Here is a 22,859-nt window from a genome sequence, read left to right as displayed (position 1 = left end):
CCAACAAGCGCAAGCTGCCACCTTAATAGCAACACATGTGGCGGTCGCCATCTATGCAAGTTGTGGGAATTAATCTTAACTTCAGGGAGAAGTGTCAGCTCATGTCGACACAAGAAGATATCGCGGTCGGTCGGCAGATTATACAAAACTTCTTTCCTGTACTTTTCCATTCTCATAGCTTTTCTTCTGTCTTCATTTAGCCCGTAGAAAACGTCATATGTCTGCAGACGGTGCCGTCGTGGTGGTTTATAACGGATCTGTTCTTTTGTTTCACAAGATCATCGTCCCTAGAAATCGGATGGGCTGCCAACACGGCATGTGAACATGTCAGCACTCAGTTTTGGTTATAAAACTTCGTAAATATAGTTAAGTAAAGCTCGAATGTAAAGAATAATAATAGCTATTGGTAATGTACTTTTTCATCTCTGAGTGTACCTGCCTGATTGGAAATTTTATTATTGACTATAGAAACAACCTTTCACATGTAATCTAGTCCTGCCCAATGGACAACTTGCAAAATTGCGAGAAAGCTGACTTACAGAAAGATGTTTTCCAACCAAAAACCCTCGTTCACAGACACATTTTCGCTTCCTTCAATGCTGCATGAAGGGTTTAGCGCGAGGGGAGATGAGTAAGCAGCCCTGCACTGTGTCCTTCTTCGAAAAGGTGTGCGGGGATGCCCCCACACCTGCGTGAACCTGAAGCCCCACCGGACATTGCTAGCTTTCGAGGTAGAGTGTAAAGGAAAATTGTTTAAAGGTTACAATGATGAATTCCCTTGACAAGTACCTGTCTCGACCCGCTCCTGTCGTTCGCGCCTTGGCTCTATTGTGTCCTTTCAACAATTACCCTCCCATACAGATAAAGGGACGTCTCTCCTCTCCCTTTTCGAAGAAGAATGCGAGATTGCCGTCTGGGTACGAGGGTATTTGGTTGGAAAATTGTAGAGGGCGCTCGTTATTCTGCAAGTTGTCCATTGCAACGTAGGTAGGCGTCCGATAGCAACACAACGGCGCTTTTAGGCTTAACAATTTGAATGTTGCACATATTGTAAGCAATAAAACTTACGCGGAAAATACCGTAAATTAACTACCAAAGCAATCTTTTTTTCCATGTGGATATGTAGTAATAGGCTATTTCTTGTGCGCAAACGGAAAGGATCTTTGATTGTAATGCGATAAACCTGTGTATTGTGGAAGAAACGTCGACAACACCGGCAGTCATTTATAGTATCAGTGCCCTCTTATTCCTAGCCACATGATGTGATATCGTTATAGTCGTAGCTCATTGTTTATTTTTCATTTCTTGAACTTGCGGTTTCTATAGTGTCTACTGTTATAGTACATATTACTGCTTATAGTACATACTCATTTTATTTAGCTTGGTAATCTCATTACATGCAGTTTATTTTTCTATTTGATGTTAGCATTTCTGGCGTGTCCACTGCTTTATTTGTCTCGTGGATTGTGTGTGTTGTAGATGTGCTTTGTTGAGCGTTACGGCTCCAGTGCAAATGTTTTTCTTTAATTATATGCAAAGCGGCCGCCGGCGTCATTATCAGGCACCAACATATCCTTTTATGTCCATGTCAATAAAAAAATCTGCACACAAACTATGACAAAAGTTTTCATAATTGAGGTGGTCTATGTCATTTGGTATTCCAACGATTCTCCCAGAATAAGGGAAATTCAAGAAAGTGGCCCACTGGGAAACGCTTGCTTTCCGAGAAAAATTTGTCAAAAAACTTGGATCAAAGCGATACAGGGGAGGTATGTGCGAATGCAATTACCCATTCTTGTGTGGGCTAATTCACTGGAAGTTGGCACACAGTAATTAATTTCTTATTTCTTCATTTTCTTCGAAGTTAGACTTCACACGAGTATTCATGAAAGAATAGGCCTCCATACGGGCATAATTTCACAGGTGGCACAGCGTTCATAGGTCGAAAGCTTTTACGGAGCAGAATAATGCGATCTAAAGTAAGGTAAACCAGCGCAAAACACGGGACGAAGGAAGAAAACGACACACAACGCGCTGACTAGCAACTCAAGTTTTAATCCGCCAGAATTTAAAATGTTGCACCAACTTGCCCCAGCTTGTCCCTTGACAGAATAATGCAGATTGATTCTCTGTGCCTGGAACAAAATGTTACTCCCCTTTTAAAAAATACATCTTGACCCCTCGAGGGGTCGTTGGCTTCGCTTTCATGGTTGCCCAATGTATCGCTAGGGATCGAAATGAACAGCCACACTTAACCTTTCTAGCGAATAGGTCGATCCATCAGGCGCCCTATAAAGAGACATTTATCTCGCATCGTCTGCACAAGTATGAAACCGCAGTCATGAAGTGCATGATAACTTGTGCGCTTAGTTTCACGCTGTTCGGCACGTTATGTCTCGGCGAGTTCAAAGGCAAATCGCTGAAGGAATACTGCAATCTCTATCAAAGCCAACTGTAAGTTGAACCTCTGGGCTTCTACTGATGTGAAAGCAGCGGAAATTGGCTTGAGGTTCTAAAAAAAAACAGTTTATTTTAACATAGTACCGAGCACTGCAAGTCAGAGCTAATGTTGTTTACAAAACAGAAAGGCAAACAAAACCTCGTTTGTTTGTCTTTTGTGATCAGCATTTCTGTTTTGTTTTTATTTTTTATGTCTTTCAGCCTTGTGAGCAGCTGCGCCCTCTGATAATTCAGTGCCTGTATATCAAACGTTCCGCGTTTTCCACTGTATGCCTTGTAGGGGGCACGGACCTCGCCAAGCCACTTTAGGACTTTCTATCCGTGTCCCTAAGCATCTCAGTATGTTTGAATAAACTGATTTCATTTGAGATATTCCAGAGATTTATAGTAATTAGAGAGTTTTAGTACAGCTTTAGCGTGATAGCGGACCTAAGGGAAATTACGTTAGCGTGCCCCAAAGCAACTTATCCCCAAAGACAGTTTTAGTATAGCGTTCTGGGAACGTTAAACGCGATCTACTTTACGTGGAGGCGAAAGGTCCTTCTAAAATGGTCGCCACTGCCGCTAACTTGCCAGAATAAAATACTTCAGAGCCATTTAAGCCAATTATTACACCAGCGCTTATTATCGCCAGCAAAATGGCCCGGAAGTTGAAATAAAGTGAAATAAAAACGTAAAACAGTGGCGCCATCTAGTCAAGGCAATGTTAACTACAAACCCTTCGAGCAAGAATATTTTCCATCACATAGAGTCTAATATTCAAAAACCTTTTGTAAAGTTAATATACATAATTGTGATAAATGGTTTAAGTACATAAAACACCACGACAAACCTCGAAATCTATTTTTGTTTCGATCCGGCCGTTTGTTTACTTTCCGGGCAGTTGCAGACGACAGCAGTGCAGCTAGAGGTCCCATTAGGCTTGAACGCTCCAAAATCGAGAGCGTATCTCAAAAACTGGGCTGAATTGCAGCTTAAACTTTGTCGTAGAAGCAAGGTAAGTCGCAGCGAAAAGCAAAAAACACCAGTAGTTGCCGGTAAACGTCCCGACCGGAATCGCAAGGACTGCTGAATCGGCCGAAGCGGGTGATGCTCGCTTGGAAGGACGACACCATGTCTGTCCACCACTCCGGCTCCTCCAGGCGCACAGCACTGTTTCCGACCCTTGGTCCAGCGCACTTGCTGAGTATTCGGATGTCTTCCGTGCCCCGTCCCTTCAAGCACCGGTCGCTCACAGCGTGACTCATCATTTCTGACGACTGGGCCTCTCATGCTTGATCACGCTTGTCGCCTCACCCCGGATTGCCTCGCTGGCGCCAAACAAGAATTTGGGCATATTTTGGAGCTTGGCTTCATCCGTCCATTCTCCAGTCCTTGGGCATCGCCGCTCCACATGGTGCCCAAAAAGACCGACGACTGGCTCCCGCGCGGCGATTACCGGGCTCTCAACAAAGCCACAGTCCCTGACCGCTGCCAGATTCCCCACATCCAGTATTTTACATCGGCCCTTCATGGCTGCACAATCTTCAGCAAGGTCGATCTCGTGAAAAATAATCACCAGATTCCTGTGGACTCTTCCGATATCCCGAAGACCGCCATTCTTACGCCTTTTGGCATTTTTTAATATCTGAGGATGCCTTTCGTACTTCGCAATGAGGCCAAGACTTTTCAGCGTTTTTTTTTGACCAAGTCCTACGCGGTTTGGCGTGCTGCTCTGCCTATCTTGACGACATCCTCGTCTTCCGCCTTACGGCAGATGTCCCCAAGCTCCACGTGCGTCATGCGCTCGCAAGACCAAAGCGTCTGACGCTTTGGTCTTGTGGTCAACGGAAGGAAAAGCGCGTTCAGCGTTGCAGAGTTAGACTTCCTCGGCCATCGCGTCAACGCTCATGGCATTCGCCCGTTACCGGCCAGTGTCCCCGCCATCAGTCAGTACTTGCACATTGTTTTCACGTATTATCAGATTATGCGCATACCTGAGAGCGGGGAGTATGTGGACTGGCTGAGTCTATGCTGCGTCTCTTGTTTACATTGTTAAGCTCGGGGAACACGGTCCTGGGAGGAATTTGTACCGGACGTGACTCATCCCGGAGCAAATGATACAACGAGGCCTGGCGCCGGCGGCAGCAGCGGCGGAAGCAGTGATGACCGCCACAGTGTACCGGACGTGACTCATTGCGAAGCAAAAGATGCGGCGCGGGCTGGCGACACCAGCGGCGGAGGCATAGACGACGACGGACGGTGTGGTGCTACCCCAGGTCAAGCTGAGGCTGCTAATTGAAAGACGCTGTGTCCTCGAAAGAGGTCTCGTGCTTCGGCCATCCGGCGGGGGAGTTCGAGGAGGTCCATTCACCTCCGGGGAGACTGCGGGATACTCCTTTCCCGCGGAGGCAGCTCACAGAAGACTGGCCGCACTGGTCAAAGTGACGCATCAGTGTTTGATGAGTCTGTCTTCCCCTTCCCATCGACCTAGCTGCGAGATTGCGAGGGAGCCCAGCACCGCCCCCTGCCGTGGGTGGTACCACCAGTGTCTACATCTGCCCACCTGATTGGGCATCGTTGTCCGAACTTTATTCCCCAGTCCGGGATCTGGGGAATACGATCAATATTTAACGGGATGTTGTTTTGTGACCGGAGCACTCCCATCTCGACTGTAAATATGTAAAATAAACCTTCTGTACAGATTCCTCAATAACGCAGTTTGACTCCGTCCTTCGGAGCCGGGACCTGCGGGGCTCAACGAGCAGTCATCTCCAGGCCCCCTCCGTCTTCAACAACATGTAAAAGAGCAGCTCCAAAAATTTGGTTCAGTATCCCTTTAAGGGTTCAGGAAATAAGTCTCTCAAGCTAGTCCAGAAAAGCTCCAGAAAAAGGTCCTCTCGTAACTTTTTAATACTTTCCGGACGGCGGTTAAGAACCTCCGCACGCTGCGAGAATTTTTGTTTACTTCTGTTCGACCAGATGAAGAAAACAGTTTCCGCATAAGTTCCCGCTAACTTGATTGGTTTGGTTTATTGGGGTTTTACGTCCCAAAGCGGCTCAGGCTATGAGAGACGCCGTAGTGGCTTCTAGGATTTCGCCTCCACCGAAATTCAGCCGCCGCGGCCGCCCGCTAACTTGTATCTTGTGTGTACTGACAGCTTCATCAATATAAGAGCGACCCATACATTTCCGTGGGTCCATTCCAGAAAGTCAGGGTTAAATGTCATGTTTAGATGCTACACATCATGTAAGGCGACCTTAAAGAGCCACAACTGAACAAAATAATTAGAAGCATTTCTCGGTTAGTCTATTTATTGACCGGAAAGAGATAAGCACGAACCCTTGAAATGGTATGCAGTATCGAAGCTTCAGGGGATCATTAGAAGTGTGGATTTTAATTTTCCTCGTCAATGTGTAGCTGCAATTTCTTACTTGGTTTGTATTCAGCAATGACCACAACTTAGTGAATAAGCTCAGCAGTCCTAATTAAAATCATAGTTTTCAAAAACAGCCACGGCTCAGTGATGGCGACACCGAAGCGAAGCAAATAACATGGCTTATTTTTTTTTTCCTTTCAGCGCGCCATTCGACGATACCGTGTTCTATCCCAAAAGAGACCCGTTCCCAGAGAAAGAGCGTAATAAATATAAGAATCAAAGCCGAGTTTGTTTGCCAGAGCCTTGCGAAGATGTAGAAGCTTATTCTGGATTCATATCCGTCGACAACGACAGCGACACATCTTTTTTATTCTTCTTGCACCTGAAATCAAAGGCAAGCATTTTATGTTGTTGTTAATGCTACATGAGAAGTTTACGGCTGCTTGACAGCTAGAGACGTCCAGGAGCTAGTCGAGAAAAACACCAAAGGTTTTTGATGAGGTATTTCTTTCTAGCCTTCTGAATACAGGATTTTGTAATGCAGCATGCCTGACAAAAGAAAAAAAGTCTAATGGCGATGTTCCCTAATGTGAAATTTGAACGCAGCTCCGTAGGCATCACAGTCTCTCTAGGCTGATTGTTTTGCCTTACTGGGTCGTTGGCACGTCTGGCGACGATATTAATTAAACAGTAGTGTTAGTAGATGAATACGACGGTGTGCATCGCACAGCGCGAGTGTGTGCTGCAGTGTAACACGAGGCGTGATCGGCTGCGGCAATAGCCCAGTGCTCTCATGCACTGCCCAATGAAGCTGATCTGTTCGCGGTGCCTGGGTTGGAATTCTAGTCTTGGCAATGTTTATATTTATTTATTTATAGTTTGGCTCAGTTACACCAACGGCGGTGGCGCGGCTCAACCCACGAATGGACGCTCAAGAGCTGCGCTCTAAAAAAAAACGCTCAGCGACTTCGCAATGCGGTACCATTTCAGTCAAAAATGTATGAAAGTTGAAACCTTCGTGACACTGAAAGTGAGGCGGATGCAACATTAATTTCGTAAAGGGGCATTGAGGGCAAAGATTCTGTGGCTCCTTCTGGGTACGTTGACATTTGTGCAGGGAGCAAAAGACGCATTTATGGCTGAGATAAATGGATTTAAAGATCTTCCCTCCCCCTCTTCACGTCCAGACGGAGAAGCATGGGTTGCTGCCGCTTTTGTGTAAATGGCAATGTAGCGTAACCTCTGGGTTCCGCACCCGACATTGAGCGCCGACGCACGCAGTCTAGTTACGAAACCGGCCGATCATGGCGACACCGGCATTTAGGTCTTTTGAAGCGAAAAGCTTCACTACGAGGGTCGGAGCCGAGCTTCGCGTATGCCGGGAAACCGAATGGCGAGGTCTGCGCATGCGCGAAACCGAGTGTCTTCACACACGGCGCAGGTGGCCGCAGCCGTCGCCGCGGACTCCGTTGCCTGACCTTTCGCCGTAGCCGAGCGCTACTGCGCATGTGCGCCGCCGCTACGGCTCACATGCGCCGCCGCTACGGCTGCGCGCGCTACTGTTCCTCGCCACCGTTTGACCTTTCGATGCAGCCGCGCGCTACTTAAAAAGAAACTGCGTCGAGGCAAAGAATCGAACCACGGACTTACTTTGGCACTTGAAGCGGAGACGCTACCACTCCGCACGAAGGCTCAAGGTTTGAGCAGGAATAAAGGCGCATAGTGAATTCATGGCTGTCATAAATGAAATTAAAGGAATGAAAAGGGAAGAATAAGGACAAAAAATTGAAAACAATAAAACAAAACAAAGAAAAATAAAAATTAAAAGGAAAAACAGAAACAAAACCAATGAAATAAGAAAATAAACAGAAAAAAGAAATGAAATGAAAACAAAGGAAAATTTAGGAATTTAAAAAACAGTAACAAAAATTAAACAACATTATAAAAATAACATTTAAATGAGATATGAAAAATAACAAAAAACAGTGCGCCACAAAACGCTTTCTCCTTGCCGCACATTAGAGAGCCAAGGTGCCCCCTGAATTTTAACCGCGCCGATTACAGTCTCCTCCTCCGCCTCCGCACAGGCAGTGTGTGGACGGCCGAACGCCTCCACCGTTATCGTGGTCCTCCCAGTGCATTGTGCGCCCACTGCGACAGCCATGACGTCAAACCAAGCGTAACTGCAGCTTTTCGCTTGTATATCCAGGCTTAACCAGAGCTATGCCACTGCCAAATTTTTTATAATTATCTTCAACTTTATAAAATTTCTGTTGCCCGCGATAGTCGACTTCATCTCTCAACCGTCAGAACACAGTACCTCATCGCTACAAGCCAACTTCAGTCCGTCCTCAGTGTCTGTGTAACCAATCTCAGCTTTTATTCTTGGTCGCATTTTGAGCGCCCTTGTCGGGAATTAAACACATTTCGTCTGCATCTAAGTCCACCATTTGGGTAGCGTGAACAGTAGATCAATTTCTTCGCTGAATTTGACTAAGAGTTGTTTTTTCGAGTGTTCCAGTCTCCGCACTCGACTGCTTGGCCAGCCGCCAAGCAGCCTTCATGATTTCTGTTCTTCGAGGATCGGCCTCTACTTTTTAGATGACGTTTAAGAGAATAGTTTGGATATTTCCAGCACTTGCGGCAGCATGCATTGTGTAAAAAGGTAACCTTTCTAAACCTGTAAGTCATCAGGTTTAAAATGTTGCGCTTGCGTTCACTTTGAACTTTTTAATTTGTATGTTAAAAGTGCAAATTCCTGATGCCGGGAGATGTTTCGCCATAAGCCGTTCATTCTATACAGTTTAGCACTTTAAGAATGTTGAGCGTGAGCACTTTTGTCGCGGCGCTATAGATTCAGGATTAGCACAGAAAAGAAATCACACTTCAGATAAAACTTAATACTGATGGCTTCTGAATTAAACATTCTTGTGTGTGGCGCTTTACTAAAGACACTCACTACCTGCCGTTTTTCCACTGACGCTCACATGATTAATGTGGGTGGCAAGAATTCCCTACCACTTTTGGAAAACCAGTTTCGCCCCTTCGTTTCGACGAGGCCGACTATCTTCGGATCTTCGTCGTCGTGCGTCAAGACAGCACCGACTGGGCGAGGAGAAAATCTCCCTCATAAGGGAAGCGGAAGCAGCGACGAGCGCGCCACCTCGAAGGTTACGCGGAACTCCGCGCAGCCGGTGAGAGCCTCTTCGGGATCCGCCCAGCGTCTCGAGCGGTTGCCGCCACACGCTCTCATCACCTCCCGCGGCAGGCGCACGGAGATCCGTTGTGCCTTGCCGGTGGAATTCTTGGTTCCAGGCAGCAAAACTAGCGTAGCAAAAGCGCGCTCTCCTCATCTCCATCAGCAAATGCTCGGGGATGATTTTGCCCCAAAAATGCGGCGTGCACGGGAAAACCCGGCCGCCATTGTCGGCGCATACAAACGTTCGCCGCCGATACCTCCGAAGTCGCGCCCCTGCCCTAGCCGGTAAGTCGGAAGCCCTTGTTACGTAGCCTTCTATTTCCGAGGAATGCCTCGTTGATGTTTTGTAGGTCCCTGACCCGTTCTATGTATTCATTTCAAGTGTAATAAAAAAAATTGACAGTGCCTTAGCTCGGCTATGCCAGGATATACACAGCGAAAGCAGGACTCAGGTTTCCCCTCCGGCTGCTGTCGCTGCTGCTAACAGTCGAGACATCGGAAGTTAAACGTGCCCGTCTCGCGGCGGCATATTCACGGCGTTTAACCAGTCGTTCAGAGCATAGTTCCAAAATTTCCCGGGCGATTCGTTTCCTCTTCATCTCGTTCCGATGTCGATTCCAAGCCTCCTTCTGCTTCGCAGACATGTCGCCGTCCATACTGCGGCCTCAACTGTGGTTGCGACGCACGTGAGCTCTCCCCTCCCTTCTATGCTCCGACATGCTATCAGGCATACGCCACAGCGAAGCGAGCTGAGGCGAGCGCAACAATGAGGCAAGCGGTGTGACGTCATACTAAACGGCGGCGAGGCGCGGCTTCTTCCGCCAGGCGGATGGCTTGTTGCTGTGGGGCAGGGGCCTCGCTCCACGTCAGGGCTTCCCAGGTTTCTCTACAATTTATATTTGTTTTAGCCCCTGGTGAGCTAGCGCATTCCCAGGTTATGTGGTCGAGGGTCCCTTTCGCCCCACAGTGCGTGCACTTATCGTTTTCTTTCTCTTCTCTCTGAACATGATATGCCCAGACCTCTTCGCCTGCTTCTAATCGTGGAGGTCCCGGACCCCGTCACCAAGGCCTGCGTGCCGGGGACGGGGAGTAGGGGGCCTCCTTACCTGATGGAAAATAAAGTTGATATCATCATCATCACCGGCGAGGCGCGCGTGTGACGTCATGCCAGACGGCGCGGCGTCCGCCAGCTGCGGTGGTTGCTAGGCAACGGCTCAAGGTCGGTCTCTGTGCCTCCTCGGAGCACCGCCACAGCGAAATCGCAAGTTCGTGGCCAGTGTAGCTTTCGCTACAATAGCATATGAGTGTTCACGCTTTGTTATCTCCCCCCCCCCCCTTTTCGTTCCCTTGAGCACGAACCTCTGCGCGGTTAGCGAGCGGGAATGCTGGATCCGCGGAGTGGAAGTGCAGGGATGGAAGGCTGCACACACTTGACACCAAAGCTTTTTATGCTGTTTTCATTGACATGAAATTAAAGTTGAGGTTGGTGCCTGACAGAGGCGCTGGCCACTACTTTACGTATAAGGAAGTGAACCACAGTGGTACCGGCGAAATAATACCTGGGTGTGAGTGTTTGTTTATTTTATGTCTTATGCATATATTTGTATTTTTAAAGCACATGTTTTTTTGTGTTTCCTTTCTACGTTTTTGATCCGCAGGCCAAAGACGCTCCCCTCCTTTTATGGCTGCAAGGGGGCCCCGGGAAGTCTTCGCTCTTTGGGCAGTTCCTTGAAAACGGGCCGCTAGGCATCGATGCCTCTGGGAACCTGTACCGCAGGGAGCACACCTTGCTGAAAAAATTTAACATCATCTATCTCGACCAACCGGTCGGATCGGGATACAGTTTCGATGAGAAACAGCAGTACCCTTCTACTCTGGCCGAGACTACGGACCACATTCTCAGGTTCCTTCGGAGGTTTCTGAGAATATTTATTGAGTACGCTGGATACTCTTTCTACATCGCTGGAGAGTCGTACGGAGGTAAAATGAGCTTGTGTCGCGATACGTCACGCACAATGTTCACTTGCACACATTTTTCGGCATAACGTAGGTTAAGTAGAGGGGCACAGCCCACGACGGATTGGTCTAAACAGGCTTAGTTGAATTATAAGCATCCAAGATACTAAAACAAGCAAAACAATATTTAAAATTTGTAGATGAACTCTCGGTTTGAATAATTAGGTGAAGTTAACAGCACATGAAATTTCAAGGGAAGTCTGGATATTGTTCGCTATGCTGTAAACAAGTGCGGTTTTCACAGAGGGTTACCTACATGTAGCGCAGTTGCATGCAGTTTACTTTGGGCATGAAGGTGGCCCATGCGGACATTCTACCGTGTACACACGCCGAGAAATTCTAGGCAAAAGCATTTTTGGGCTGGAAACCGTTTATAAACGTAATGTTTTCGTATGACGGAAGATTTCACTATAGCAATCAATGTATCCGCAGATCACCCAACAGGAGTTTATGTTCTATTTTTTCTATTAACGTTCTTGCTATCGTTCAAAGTGTTCCTCATTGGTTTTCTATGGCAGTCTTAACTGTTCGATGCGATTGATGGAAACACTTTAAGAGAATGATTTTGCTACATATCGGAAGAACTGACCATTACCTTCAATATTTTCATAACAGTCTCGCACAATTTCCTGGTTTTCTAAATTTTTGTCCGAAAATGCTAGACATGTCAGGCAAAATATCAAACCTCAGTGCAGCTTCAATGCGCACCTCGAACCGAAGGAAAGGAATGTGGAACCACCCAGCCAGCGCATACTTAAAATTCGAAGCATGCTGTCCCTGCTGCTAATCTTCTCAATATTGGTAAATTAGGTTAGATATGCGAACGCACGCAATCAGTTGCCTCTACTTCAGGGCAGCATGTTCGTCAGGTGAAGGTTACAACACGGTCGCATCTGAGCAAGTTACCGCTTAATTGAGCCAGCATGAACGAAAAGCTGGCATGATACACGTCCCCGTCATTCGAAAAGTCCTTATCGGCTTTTAACTCCTTCCACCCGCATTCTTCTGCGGTATTGTAGATCTTACCTTGTTTCTTTTTTTTTTCAGCAAGGTCAGCTCTAGGTGTGGCCCACTATATGTTAACCGCAAAGGTGAAAAAAATAATGCTCGAGTTAAAGGGAGTCATGCTTGGAGTTGGATTCGTTTTCCCGCTCCTGGAGTTAATCAACTCTGCGGAATACCTCTACACCTCAGGACTGCTTAACGACCACGGTCGAAGAACATTAGATGGCTGGTTCGACATGATACAGTCACGCGTGGGTAGAGGAGAATACCACAACGCAACTGACCTCCTTACAAGAACCGTGCTAAACGTGCCACCAGACGGGGTGCCCACCATATTTGAGCTACTCACTGGTTTCAAACACCACGCAAGCATTGCAATGACTCAAGAACCCAGAGAAATTGCAGCGTATTGGAAATACGCAAACAGTGTTGAATTCAAGAGGAGAGTTCACGTCAATTCTTCCAGAGTACTCGACGGCACGAGGCGTGAAGTTGTGATGAAATTGGGAGAAGGAGATTTTTTTGTAGACGTAAAGAGGAAGTTGCTGGAGGTTCTTGACAACACCCATGTGCTGTTCTACGTGGCTGAATTTGACGCTGTTTTCCCATTGGCAAACATCGAGCGCTGCTTCAGTAAGCTTAAATGGCCTGCTTTTGAGTCAGTCAAGGAAGCCACGAAGAGACTCTGGCACAAAAATAACAATTCATCTCTTGAGCTTTTTGGTTACGAGAAAAAGATGGGGAGGTTCATGTACAGCACAGTGCTTCTAGGGGGTCATTACGTCTCGATGGACAGGTCAGAAGCCGTAAGCGATATGTACAGTCGTTTCTTGCGATTTCAAAATAAAGAAAAGCAGCCCAATAAACAGACCCAAAGCAGAAACTAGCACGCAAATACTAAATCTGTGCACACAGTGCACATATAATAATACGCAATATTTGTCAAGCGAATGCATTGTACTGCTGAATATATTTGTTTTAAACGAATGTGTCGAACAACATACATCTCCTGAACCTCCCCTTGTAAAAATAAAGTGTCAATGCAGCTTTTCTGCCGAAAATTTCTGAGTCGGGGTGAGGGACGGAGGGGGAGGGACGGTGCTACCTCCTCTCAAAATCGGAGCTTGCGCTCCCAAGTCATGCTTCCGCGAAAGCTACCGCGGCAAACCGCTGATGGGAAAGAGTTGCACAACAAGAACCAAGCGTTGTGACAGCTACTGCGTCCTACGCTGTGTGCAAAAATTACGCAAGACATCTTCATTTCCGCTTCATTTCCAAGCAGTAGTTATGAACAAGTAATAGCGTTGAGGTTGAAAGACGAAGCAGCCAGACACTTATGCGTGCAATAGCAGTTTCTTGACTTTAGGTTGCATTTTTTTTATGGCGAAATCAATACTACGCTCGTGAACGGCCTTTCGCGTAGCGGCGGCCGGTAGCCACCTTCGACCTTTAGAATGACCTCTGACGTCATACCAGGGTGAGAGATGGGCTACCAAGTCGAGTAGTCGTGCAGCGGCGGCCGGTAGCCACGCGTGACATTTAGAGTGACCTATGACGACATGACATGCCTATTGATGTCATAGCATGACGTCATACAAGGGTGAGAGATGGGCTACCAAGTCAAGTCGTCGCGCAGCGGCGGCCGGTAGCCACGCGTGACCTTTAGACGCAGCGCGCCCCGTTCCTTCCGTTAGAGGCGCTGCGCTCGCTTTTGCAACCTGCCAGGCTTAACCAAATCTTAGCCCCCGGCAACTTTTTTTTTGTCTCCATTTCGAGCTTGCGCATATACCAAAAGCAGTGCAAAAAACGCTATTTCAGTGAGAAAAATCTCTGCATATAACTTCGTGGGATTCACGTGCAGGAACGCTATATTTAAGAGGACTGTCTAATTTCGCAGCATTTTCGAATCAGAGTGCAGTTTTATAGGCACGCATTAATAGTATTCCGTTGTAGGAAGATGCCTTACATGCAAGCGTTATATCTGACCTTCATCGATGAAGGAGTTTTTTTTTTCTTGTAAAAATATGATGGAAATTTTCGTTACTTCATGCGTCACGAATGACGCTCTGCAGCTTTCCGCGGCACTCTCCAGTAGAGTATTAAAGGTTCAGTTGCAAACTTTCTCGCCGATATCGAAACACTTCTCGGAACTGCACCGCAATATGAACGATGACGTCTTAAATGTCCACCGGCACCGTCTAATGTAAAGTAACTGAGCGTATGCTGCAGAGAAACTTTGAATCGGCGAAGTTGCGAAGCTAAAGACGTGAAATGTGAGGACTATCTCGATAAACTTTAAATATCACAAGTCATTGGTCGCCAGCATTGGGTAACGTTTCATCCAATAAAGCACGCTCCGAACTTTTGTGACATCTTTATTCACTTTGTGCTCTTGCTTGTCACTCTAGAGCCGTTGAAGCGTTTGATGTATTCGTTTTCATGATGCGCGGTCCCCTATGCATGCTCATATAGCGTAGCCTTGCAGTGCCCCTCCTAAGCCCTTTACAAAATGGTCTATAGACAGTCTATAGACTTCTTATAGACTCTACCGCCTTCCTATAGATAGTTTTTCTGTCTATTCATAGTCTATAGGCTGTCTACAGGCAAAAGTCTACTAAAAATGTATGGCCATAAATCTAGACTCTCTATAGACTGTTCTCTAGGATTTTTCTATGAGAGCCTATAGACTTTTTACACAGAAGTCTATGAACAGTCTATAGGCAGTCTAAACAAAAATTTTAAAGGGAACGACACACCACAGCTTCATTTTCCATGTACTTTCGGCAGTGGTGTTAGTGTCCCGCACGTTCCTTCCATTACGAACGCTGCTTCCACAAACGCTGAATCCACAAAGGTCCGAGTGAAACACTCAGACACTCGGTTCGAACATCTTCCGTGAGCTAGCCTCCGACCTGATTAAGAGGCGTATGCTATATGCGACGAGAAATCGTGTGACACCATCCGCAACGGTGCACGACCAACGGTTTCGTCACAGTTTTATTTATTGTGATTTTTTATGGCGCAAGGGTATTTGGGACCAAAGAGCACTATAGCACAAGGTTTTTTTTCTTATTCTGAAGGAGGGGTCTGGGTCAAAGACCCATTTCCAAAGCGTTTCACTCTGAAGAAACTGAGCACTAGGCAAGGGAAAGCTTGTATTTAGCTGTTTCGCGGGTGGTTACCACTTGACACTGGGGATCGAACCCTGCACCTGCCGCATGCGAGGCCGGTGCTCAAACCACTAGGCCATCGCTGCAGTCATCGCAGCACACCGAGCTAAGCGTAATGAGCAGCAGCGGTTAGGAGGAGAACGTGATTCGAATGATCATTGCACAGTATCTGAATAGAAGAAGTTGGGGTGGTAATTAGGTGGTAGCCCGGTACGAACCTAGTAGGTCATAGCTCCAACCGAAAATTCATGTTATGCTAGCGCGCATATCCGCACTTCGCCTAACTACCCAAATCGGCTGACATTTTTATGAACTCGCGTTTGTTCTCTCACTCACTCTCCTCTCTATTCGTGTCTTAACGTTACACACGTCATTTTCCTTTCCATAGCTCGCTAAGCTGTTCTGGACATAATTTCAAGTTTTTCCCTTCCCCTAAGAGGTTCTTCTCCGCCGATGGGCCCTTTGCACGTACGACAATTTATTCTTCAAAGATACTCATACAAGTGAAGTGCTTCGATAGTTTGGGGCGTGACAGCGACAGCTGAATCTTCCGATTCAGTTGTCAAAAATACGATCCACGCTTTTCTGAACGAGTGTGAACAAGAATGAACGTTGTACCCAGAAGACGTCTGCTATAAGTAAATTTATTACAGCCGATATGGAAGGTCCGTCCATCAATGCTTTATTTCCATCGAGGAGCTGTGTAGTCATCAAGCGAAAAAATCTGCAGTTGACAGCTTGGTAGAGTCTGATGCCCGTGAAAGGCAGCACCGTATAACCACTGTGGAAAACGTTGAACTTTTATGCATGCATTGAAGTACATGGCAATACGCTTTCACCTAAGTGCAGTTTAATGCATTGACGTTCGGTGTATTATATTGCTGTTGAATTCGATTTTGTTCCTTTTAGAAGAGCAATATGCATACATTTTATCAAGAAAGCATACAGGACAGGAACCCTTAAGGACAACGAAAATTTAGTTAATAACATTATCTGGACAAAAACTGGTATCACTCGCAAAGATATTCGCGCGTCTGTTTCCTGTTGAAAGTGCTCAATTCAAGACTTTCACGTAGGGATTTATTCAGTAAAAATGGCAGTAAGTGCGTGAGTGACTCCAGCATATTGGGACGTGCATGAACAGGCTGTGGCGACCGCGCAGATGATAAAGAGAATGAGGTTGAGGGGTCTCATGCTCTAACCCGTCAAGAGGCCCCAGCTGGTTTCAGTCGCCCGTTCTGGACTCAATAAACCCTTGCTTGTAACAAAATAATTCGTTCGTCTACGTGATATCAGCCATCTCCCACATCCATAGGTGCAAGAGTCAACTTCCTGTCGGTCTAACTGCGATATAATTTGTTAAGAGGCTGTTCAAATTTTCACCATGAAATAAGTAAGAGCCTTTAGAAACTGTTAAGAAACAGAATTCTTGGCTTGACTTTCGCTACTGGCATGTCATGGACTCACCACTGTGAATCATTATCGAAGACACACTCCTCAGCGGTTGTCGCACTGTCACGGTCCCGTCACTTTCTTCCAGATCGAACTAAACTTTTAATTTATCACATAATGTTTTCCCCTAATTTAAATTACTGTTTGCAAGTTTTGGCAACAACCAAACAGTCAAATATTTAAACACTGTTCTTTCTTGAAACGAAAGCGCAATTTACTGTAAATGTGTCCTACTTATATTCACCTGCACCACTGTTCACGCAATATATCGCAATAAGAGATGAGAGAATTCATGAGTTCAGTCTACTGTACTCCCTTATAAAAATGGTCTATAAACGGTCTTAGACTCTTTAAAAACTTTATTGCCTTCCCATAGATATTTCTTTCTATGTATTCATCGTCTCTAACAAGTTATAGACAAAAGTGTGCGGAAAGTCTATGGCCATAAATCTGTATATTGTCTTTAAACTGTCGATATGATTTGTCTATAGAAAGTCTATAGACTTTATAGACAAAAGTCTGCGGGTATCTACAGACTGCCTAAAAAAACTAAGGTCCTTCAATGCTGCATTGCGCTCTGCTGTTGTGCAGTCTATCAGTTTTAAAGGCACACTGAGGGCCAATGTAAATTGGCTTATATCAATAGGGTACCACGTTCTAATCACAGTAAGATCATCACCGTGGACGGAAATTTTAACAGCTAGGAAATACCTCAAAACAAAATAGAGGTATCGCCATCAACGGCCGATTTCGCAGGTCAAATATTTCGGCCCGCATCGATTTTTAGGCGTGGAATCCAGTGGCTTCGATACATAGACATTCCCTTAAAAACAGTGGCAACCCCTTTTTTTTAGTAAAGACGTCAACCGTTTAAATCGAGTGGAGGGAAGATATTTAACTCCAATTATTTTTCTAATAAAAGCACCTTTCACTCCTTGACAAATGTCGGTATAGCCAGAAAGAGGCAGATAATAGGCATAAAATCGATTTTTACTCAGAACAATAATTGGACACAGCTGTCTTCGGTGTCTTCTTTAAATTCCTCTAAAATTATTCTTTCTTTCATTTCCTAGAACAGGCGCTTGGAACTGTCACGGCGTGGCGGAAAGTCTCCTCTAAAGGCCGACCCACATGGAGCGAACAGACGCTGCGAATTTCATGCGGCGCGGCGGGACGCCGACGCGCGTTCGCCGTGCTGCAACACATACGGCGAAAAACAGGCGACCGCCGCCAGACAGCAGCCGTATTGATACTGTAAACAAACCGACTCTCCTCGTAAGCCTAGAAGTGGGAGAACTCTCACTCTAAATAAAAAAATAAACCAAATTTATCGCTTATACGTTCTCTTGCAGGCAAGCTGAGACGAAGCGAAAGACCGGTGCTCTATTTACGGCCAGTAAACGCACTGAAAAAGGCAGCAACAACGAGAATTCAGTCCGAAGCGAGGGGTCCGGCTTCGAAGGGCGCCGCCATGTTTGTCGCCGCGCGGCGGAAGGAAGGAAGGAAGGGAAAACTTTATTTACACTAATGGTTTTTCCTGCGGTTTGGGGGCATCTTCAGAGACGTCTTGGTTCTACCCCCAGGAGCCTTATCTGTCGAAGTCGTCCGCCTCTAATCAGTGGTCGGTTGCCCTCAGTCCAGGGCTCCGCTGGCCACTGCCGCTCGTTGAGCTCGCTGTACCAGACCTTGTTGGTCTTCGCAGCGGTCGCTGGACAGCAGAGTCTCCCACTGCTCCGCACTCGGGTTTTGTATTTTGGGGACCACGTCTATGTTTTGGCAGGCCCATGTGATGTGGTATAGTGTAGGTTTTTCGTCGCACCAGGGACATTTGTTCGTGTATATCGTAGGTGCATTTTGTTTAGTATATGTAGGTTTGGGAAAGAGCCTGTTTGTAATTGTCTCCAAGTGACAGCTTCCTCTCTGCTGAGAGATTTGTGCGGTGGGGGATATCGCATTCTTCTGCCTCTATAGTTTTGTAGTATGGCCGAGTATTCCCTGGGTGCTGGCGCGAGTTCCGCGGTCTCGTCGGAAGCTCGGAAAGTAATGTATCCTCGAGCTATCCTGTCGGCCTCTCGGTTCCCTGCCACCCCCGTGTGCCCCGGTACCCACAAAATTTTGTGTCGGATCTTGTCGTTTTGTTCTTCCCGGTTTTTAATTCTGTCACTTGCTGCGAGGAGTATACGGAGCGCGTGACGACCTATCCTGCCATTCATGTAATTTCGGCAGGCTGTTTGAGAGTCCGTAAGTATTGTTAGTGACCGCCCGGTTCTATAGCCCTCCGCCACCGCTAGAGCAACGGCTACTTCCTCGGACTCTGCAGCTGTGCAGCCTCGGAGAGACGCGCTGGTCATTTCGCGTAAAGACGAATCGACCACCGCCGCTACAGCGATTTTGGTATCTCCTCCTCTCCAAGACGCGTCTGTATACACGGTCGTGGCTTGAGGAGCGTATGTTTTCTCGATGAATTCGGCCCTCGCTTCTCTTCTGCCTCGATGGAGGTTGGGATCCATGTTTTTTGGTATTGGCGCTACCTTGAGGGTCTTGCGAGGCTCGTCGGGGATCGTTGCCGTCCTCGACATTTCTCGCATCTGCTCCCGGTATCCGAGCCTCTGCAGGAGCGCTCTTCCTGTCGTTGTTTGCAACAGCCTGAGTTTTTGCGACTCAAGCTGCGCCTCTCGTAGCTCCTCAAAGGTGTTGTGTAATCCCAGGGCCATGAGTTTTTCTGTAGACGCGTTGCGTGGTAGTCGGAGCGCTGTCTTATACGCTTTGCGTAGCAGGGCATCCGCTTGTTGTATTTCATTTTTGTTGAGGCACTGGTAGGGTAGGCTGTACGTGATTCGACTAACTACTAGGCTTCTGACTAGTTTTAGTGTGTCTTCTTCACGCATGCCATGTCGCCTGTTGGTGATGCGGGTGATCATGCGTGCGACTTGTAGCGTTGTTGCTTTCAGTAGGGTAAAAGTGTGAGTACTGCGCTGGTTGGATTGAACCCACATGCCCAAAATTCTTATTGTTGTCTTTTCGGGTATGGGCGTCCCTTCTAGGTAGACGTTGAGTTTTAGGTCCTCGTTGGTTGGGACGGTCCGGTTTTGCTTGCCTCTCCAGACTCTCAGCAGTTCCGATTTCTCGGTCGAGCATGCGAGTCCTCTTTCTGCGAGGTATTGCTCTACACAAGAGGTCGCTTGCTGTAGCCTTTCTTCCTTCTCTCCGAGACAGCCCCTGTTTGTCCAGACTGTTATATCGTCAGCATACATTGCATGCCTGATGCCTTGGATGTTCTCTAGTTTTCGAGCTAGGCCGATCATAGCTATGTTGAAGAGTAGGGGTGAGATAACTGACCCTTGGGGTGTTCCTTTGTTTGGAGCGCGCATTTTTTCCGATCGAAGGTCTCCTATGCCGATGGTGGCAGTTGTATCGGACAGGAAGGCTTTGACGAAGCCGTGGATTCTGCGTCCGCAATCCAGGTTGTCTAGGCCCGTAAGGATCGCTTCGTGGCTGACGTTATCGAATGCCCCCTTGATGTCCAGGGCCATTATGACATTTTCTCCCGTCCGAGGTACGTTTCGCAGGACATCTTCTTGTATTTGGAGGAGAACGTCCTGCGTCGAGAGCTTCTCTCTGAAGCCGAACATGGTATGTGGTACACAGTCGTTGTCTTACATGTAATTTTGCAGTCTGAAAGTTACAGATAGCCGAAATTACGCAAAGGCGGAAGAATACGCGATGCAACTCGCGAAACAAAATTGGGAACAACTCAGCGACTCACTTAGGGGAACTCTAGGCACGGCCAGAACCTGGAATCTCTTAAAAGCACTAATCGATCCGACCAAAATAAAATCAGAAAACAATAAAGCCATCCACCGGTTCATCCACTGCTTCGAGGGATCCGACATCGCCCTACTGGAGAAGGCACGAGAAAAATGTTTCGGCGATCACAATCCCCCGCGATACCAAGGAACGTATCGAGGAGCCGAAAACGAGAAACTCGACCGTCCCATAACTGTGGAAGAGGTTTACGCGGCCATAAGAAACACCACCAGAAACACGGCAGCCGGAGTGGGCGGAAATCGGTCGGAAGCTAGATGCGGGAGCAGAGCGCCCTCATTGGTCCGCGCTGAGCTCGCATTCGCCGCTTCCGGTGAGCGCCTGACCGCCGGACGAACGTATCTAGCACTGCTTGGTCGGCGGCGAACGGCCGCCGTTCGCAGGTTTTTCGCGAGAAAATCGCTCCATGTGGGTCAGGCTTTAAGCTATGACGTGCTGTGTATCCTCCTCTCTCATCATTGTGGGGTATGATAACTTTCGAAGAAGCGAAGAAAAGGAGGCGATAAAGCCGCTTTGGCAACAAACACAAACATCTTCGAAGCTGTATCAAGCGCACATTCGTCACAGCTCTCGCAATCATCGATTTTCGCCATCTTGTCAGCGTACAGCCGGGCGCAAAACAGCACTAATTTAGGCGACAAAGTTCAAGACAATCGCAACTTGGTTTTGTTTCTTCCAATCGCATCAGCGTCTTCCAACAAAAGAACGCGGACCGCTATTGTCTGACGCACCCGTGTAAGGCTTCCATACAAGGAAGCCCTTGACATTGCTCATACATTTGAGCAAAGAAGTGCGGTGTTCTTTTGTCTGCGGGTCGCGTCGTCGATCGTGTTCAGCGATGACTTCACCCAAAACGTACAGCAGGAGGTGGGGAATAAAGCGAAAAGAGCAAAGCAAGCCATTCCAAAGCTAGGCTCAAGAAGAGGTCGTTGTTCTTGAACTCGACAGTCGCTGCATAGCCTGCGACTGCGAGACGACGTGTGTAAGAAATGCACAGAAGCATCTGCACGGGAGTAGCGTTGCAGGAAACGTCTGTGCACGCGGTTTGCGGCAACACCAGCCGGTTTGTCATTGTCTTTCTAAGCCCGGCACACACACTCGCTGCCGACTCTCGACGTGTCAATGGTGGCACGTGTCGGCTGGGATCGACCGGTACGGACACATATAAGTCGTTAGCGTGGGGGTCTCGCACTCGACGTCATGGAATAAGACGTGAATCGAACATCGGAGATGTGACATATGTCCAACATTCTGGGACACAATTTTTGAAAAGTGGAAAATTGTAAGATACTCTTATGGAAATAGCAAAAGTTTGGTTTATGGTTTGCTTTATGGGGTTTAACGTCCCAAAGCGACTAAGGCTATTAGAGACGCCGTAGTGGAGGGCTCCGGAAATTTCGACCACCTGGGGTTCTTTAACGTGCACTCACATCGCACAGTACACGGGCCTCGAATTTCTCCTCCAAAGAAATTCTAGCCGCCGCGGCCGGGATCGAACCCGCGTCTTTCGGGTCAGCAGCCGAGCACCATAACCGCTGAGCCACCGCGGCGGCTGATTTCTTAGAATGCTATAGCCAAATTGAACGCACTTCAATGGTAGCAAGCTTTTTTTCTGCGATAGGGGTGCGGTCGTTTCCGGGAACAACACTTTACCTATAATTCTGAGTGACTGCTGGCAGGAGGCACACCACTGAACCAGCTCCAGTGGCTGTTAATTTTGAGTTCATTATTACTAAAACTCAAAGCTACTGGTATGCTCACGATATCTTTTTTCATGGTCGATAGAAAGTCTATAAAAAAAAGTCTACTAAAAGTGCATGGCTATAAACGTATAGATTGTCTATAGACTGTACGTAGAATTTCTATTGTCTAGCGATTAGTCTATAGGATTTGTCTATAAAAAGTCTATAGACTTTATAGAAGAAAGCCTCACTCGGTCTGACGAGAGGCGCAACGGTGCGTATGATATTTCACGCTGACGCGATAAAATTGCTTCTAGAATCTCTATACCTCTCAACCTGCACAGTATCTCGGCGAAATAATTTTATGTTATACCATGTGATGATTTTAGTATCAGGCAATATAAAGACAACCAATTTAGATTTAACCTGCCTGAGTTTTGGGGTTTTAACGCAGTTTGGCTTGAAAGTACGCTGATCATTGTACAAGGAGTTAAAACTATAGACTTCCTGGGTTTCCTACAAAACAATGAGCCGTAGGCAAAAGCAGTTTTTGCACGCAGTTTACGCGACCAGGTGGGCACACGGGATGTGATAGTTCTCGTCGTCAGTCTCCTAATAAACTAAAATCAATTATCAAATTTTTTGTCCATTACAGTCAGCCGCACGTTTATAATAGACAATTTGGCGGTCA

General features: G+C 47.0%; 1 protein-coding gene across 1 annotated transcript; it reads left to right on the top strand.

Moving 5' to 3' along the window:
- Positions 1–676: 676 nt before the first annotated feature.
- Positions 677–12,926, top strand: LOC149335853 (putative serine carboxypeptidase CPVL). The gene is made up of 5 exons (XM_089554025.1): positions 677–731; positions 2,662–2,665; positions 6,021–6,213; positions 10,677–10,998; positions 12,082–12,926. The coding sequence occupies exons 1-5, from the start codon at positions 677–679 to the stop codon at positions 12,924–12,926; spliced, it is 1,419 nt and encodes a 472-aa protein (XP_089410151.1).
- The last annotated feature ends 9,933 nt before the right edge of the window (positions 12,927–22,859 follow it).

The sequence above is a fragment of the Amblyomma mixtum genome, chromosome 7, assembly GCF_055824585.1.
Source record: "Amblyomma mixtum isolate Tamu chromosome 7, ASM5582458v1, whole genome shotgun sequence".
Lineage (NCBI taxonomy): Eukaryota > Metazoa > Arthropoda > Arachnida > Ixodida > Ixodidae > Amblyomma > Amblyomma mixtum.
The sequence above is the reverse complement of the archived record's forward strand: the minus strand, read 5'-3'. Positions and strand labels throughout refer to the sequence as shown.

Bases quoted from the DNA above. Each gene is read 5' to 3' on its own strand.
- LOC149335853 (XM_089554025.1), top strand. From the start codon at position 677: ATGCCCCCACACCTGCGTGAACCTGAAGCCCCACCGGACATTGCTAGC. The intron at 6,214-10,676 runs GCAAGCATTTTA...TTTGATCCGCAG, and splicing joins TCTTGCACCTGAAATCAAAG to GCCAAAGACGCTCCCCTCCT. The intron at 10,999-12,081 runs GTAAAATGAGCT...TTTTTTTTTCAG, and splicing joins CGCTGGAGAGTCGTACGGAG to CAAGGTCAGCTCTAGGTGTG.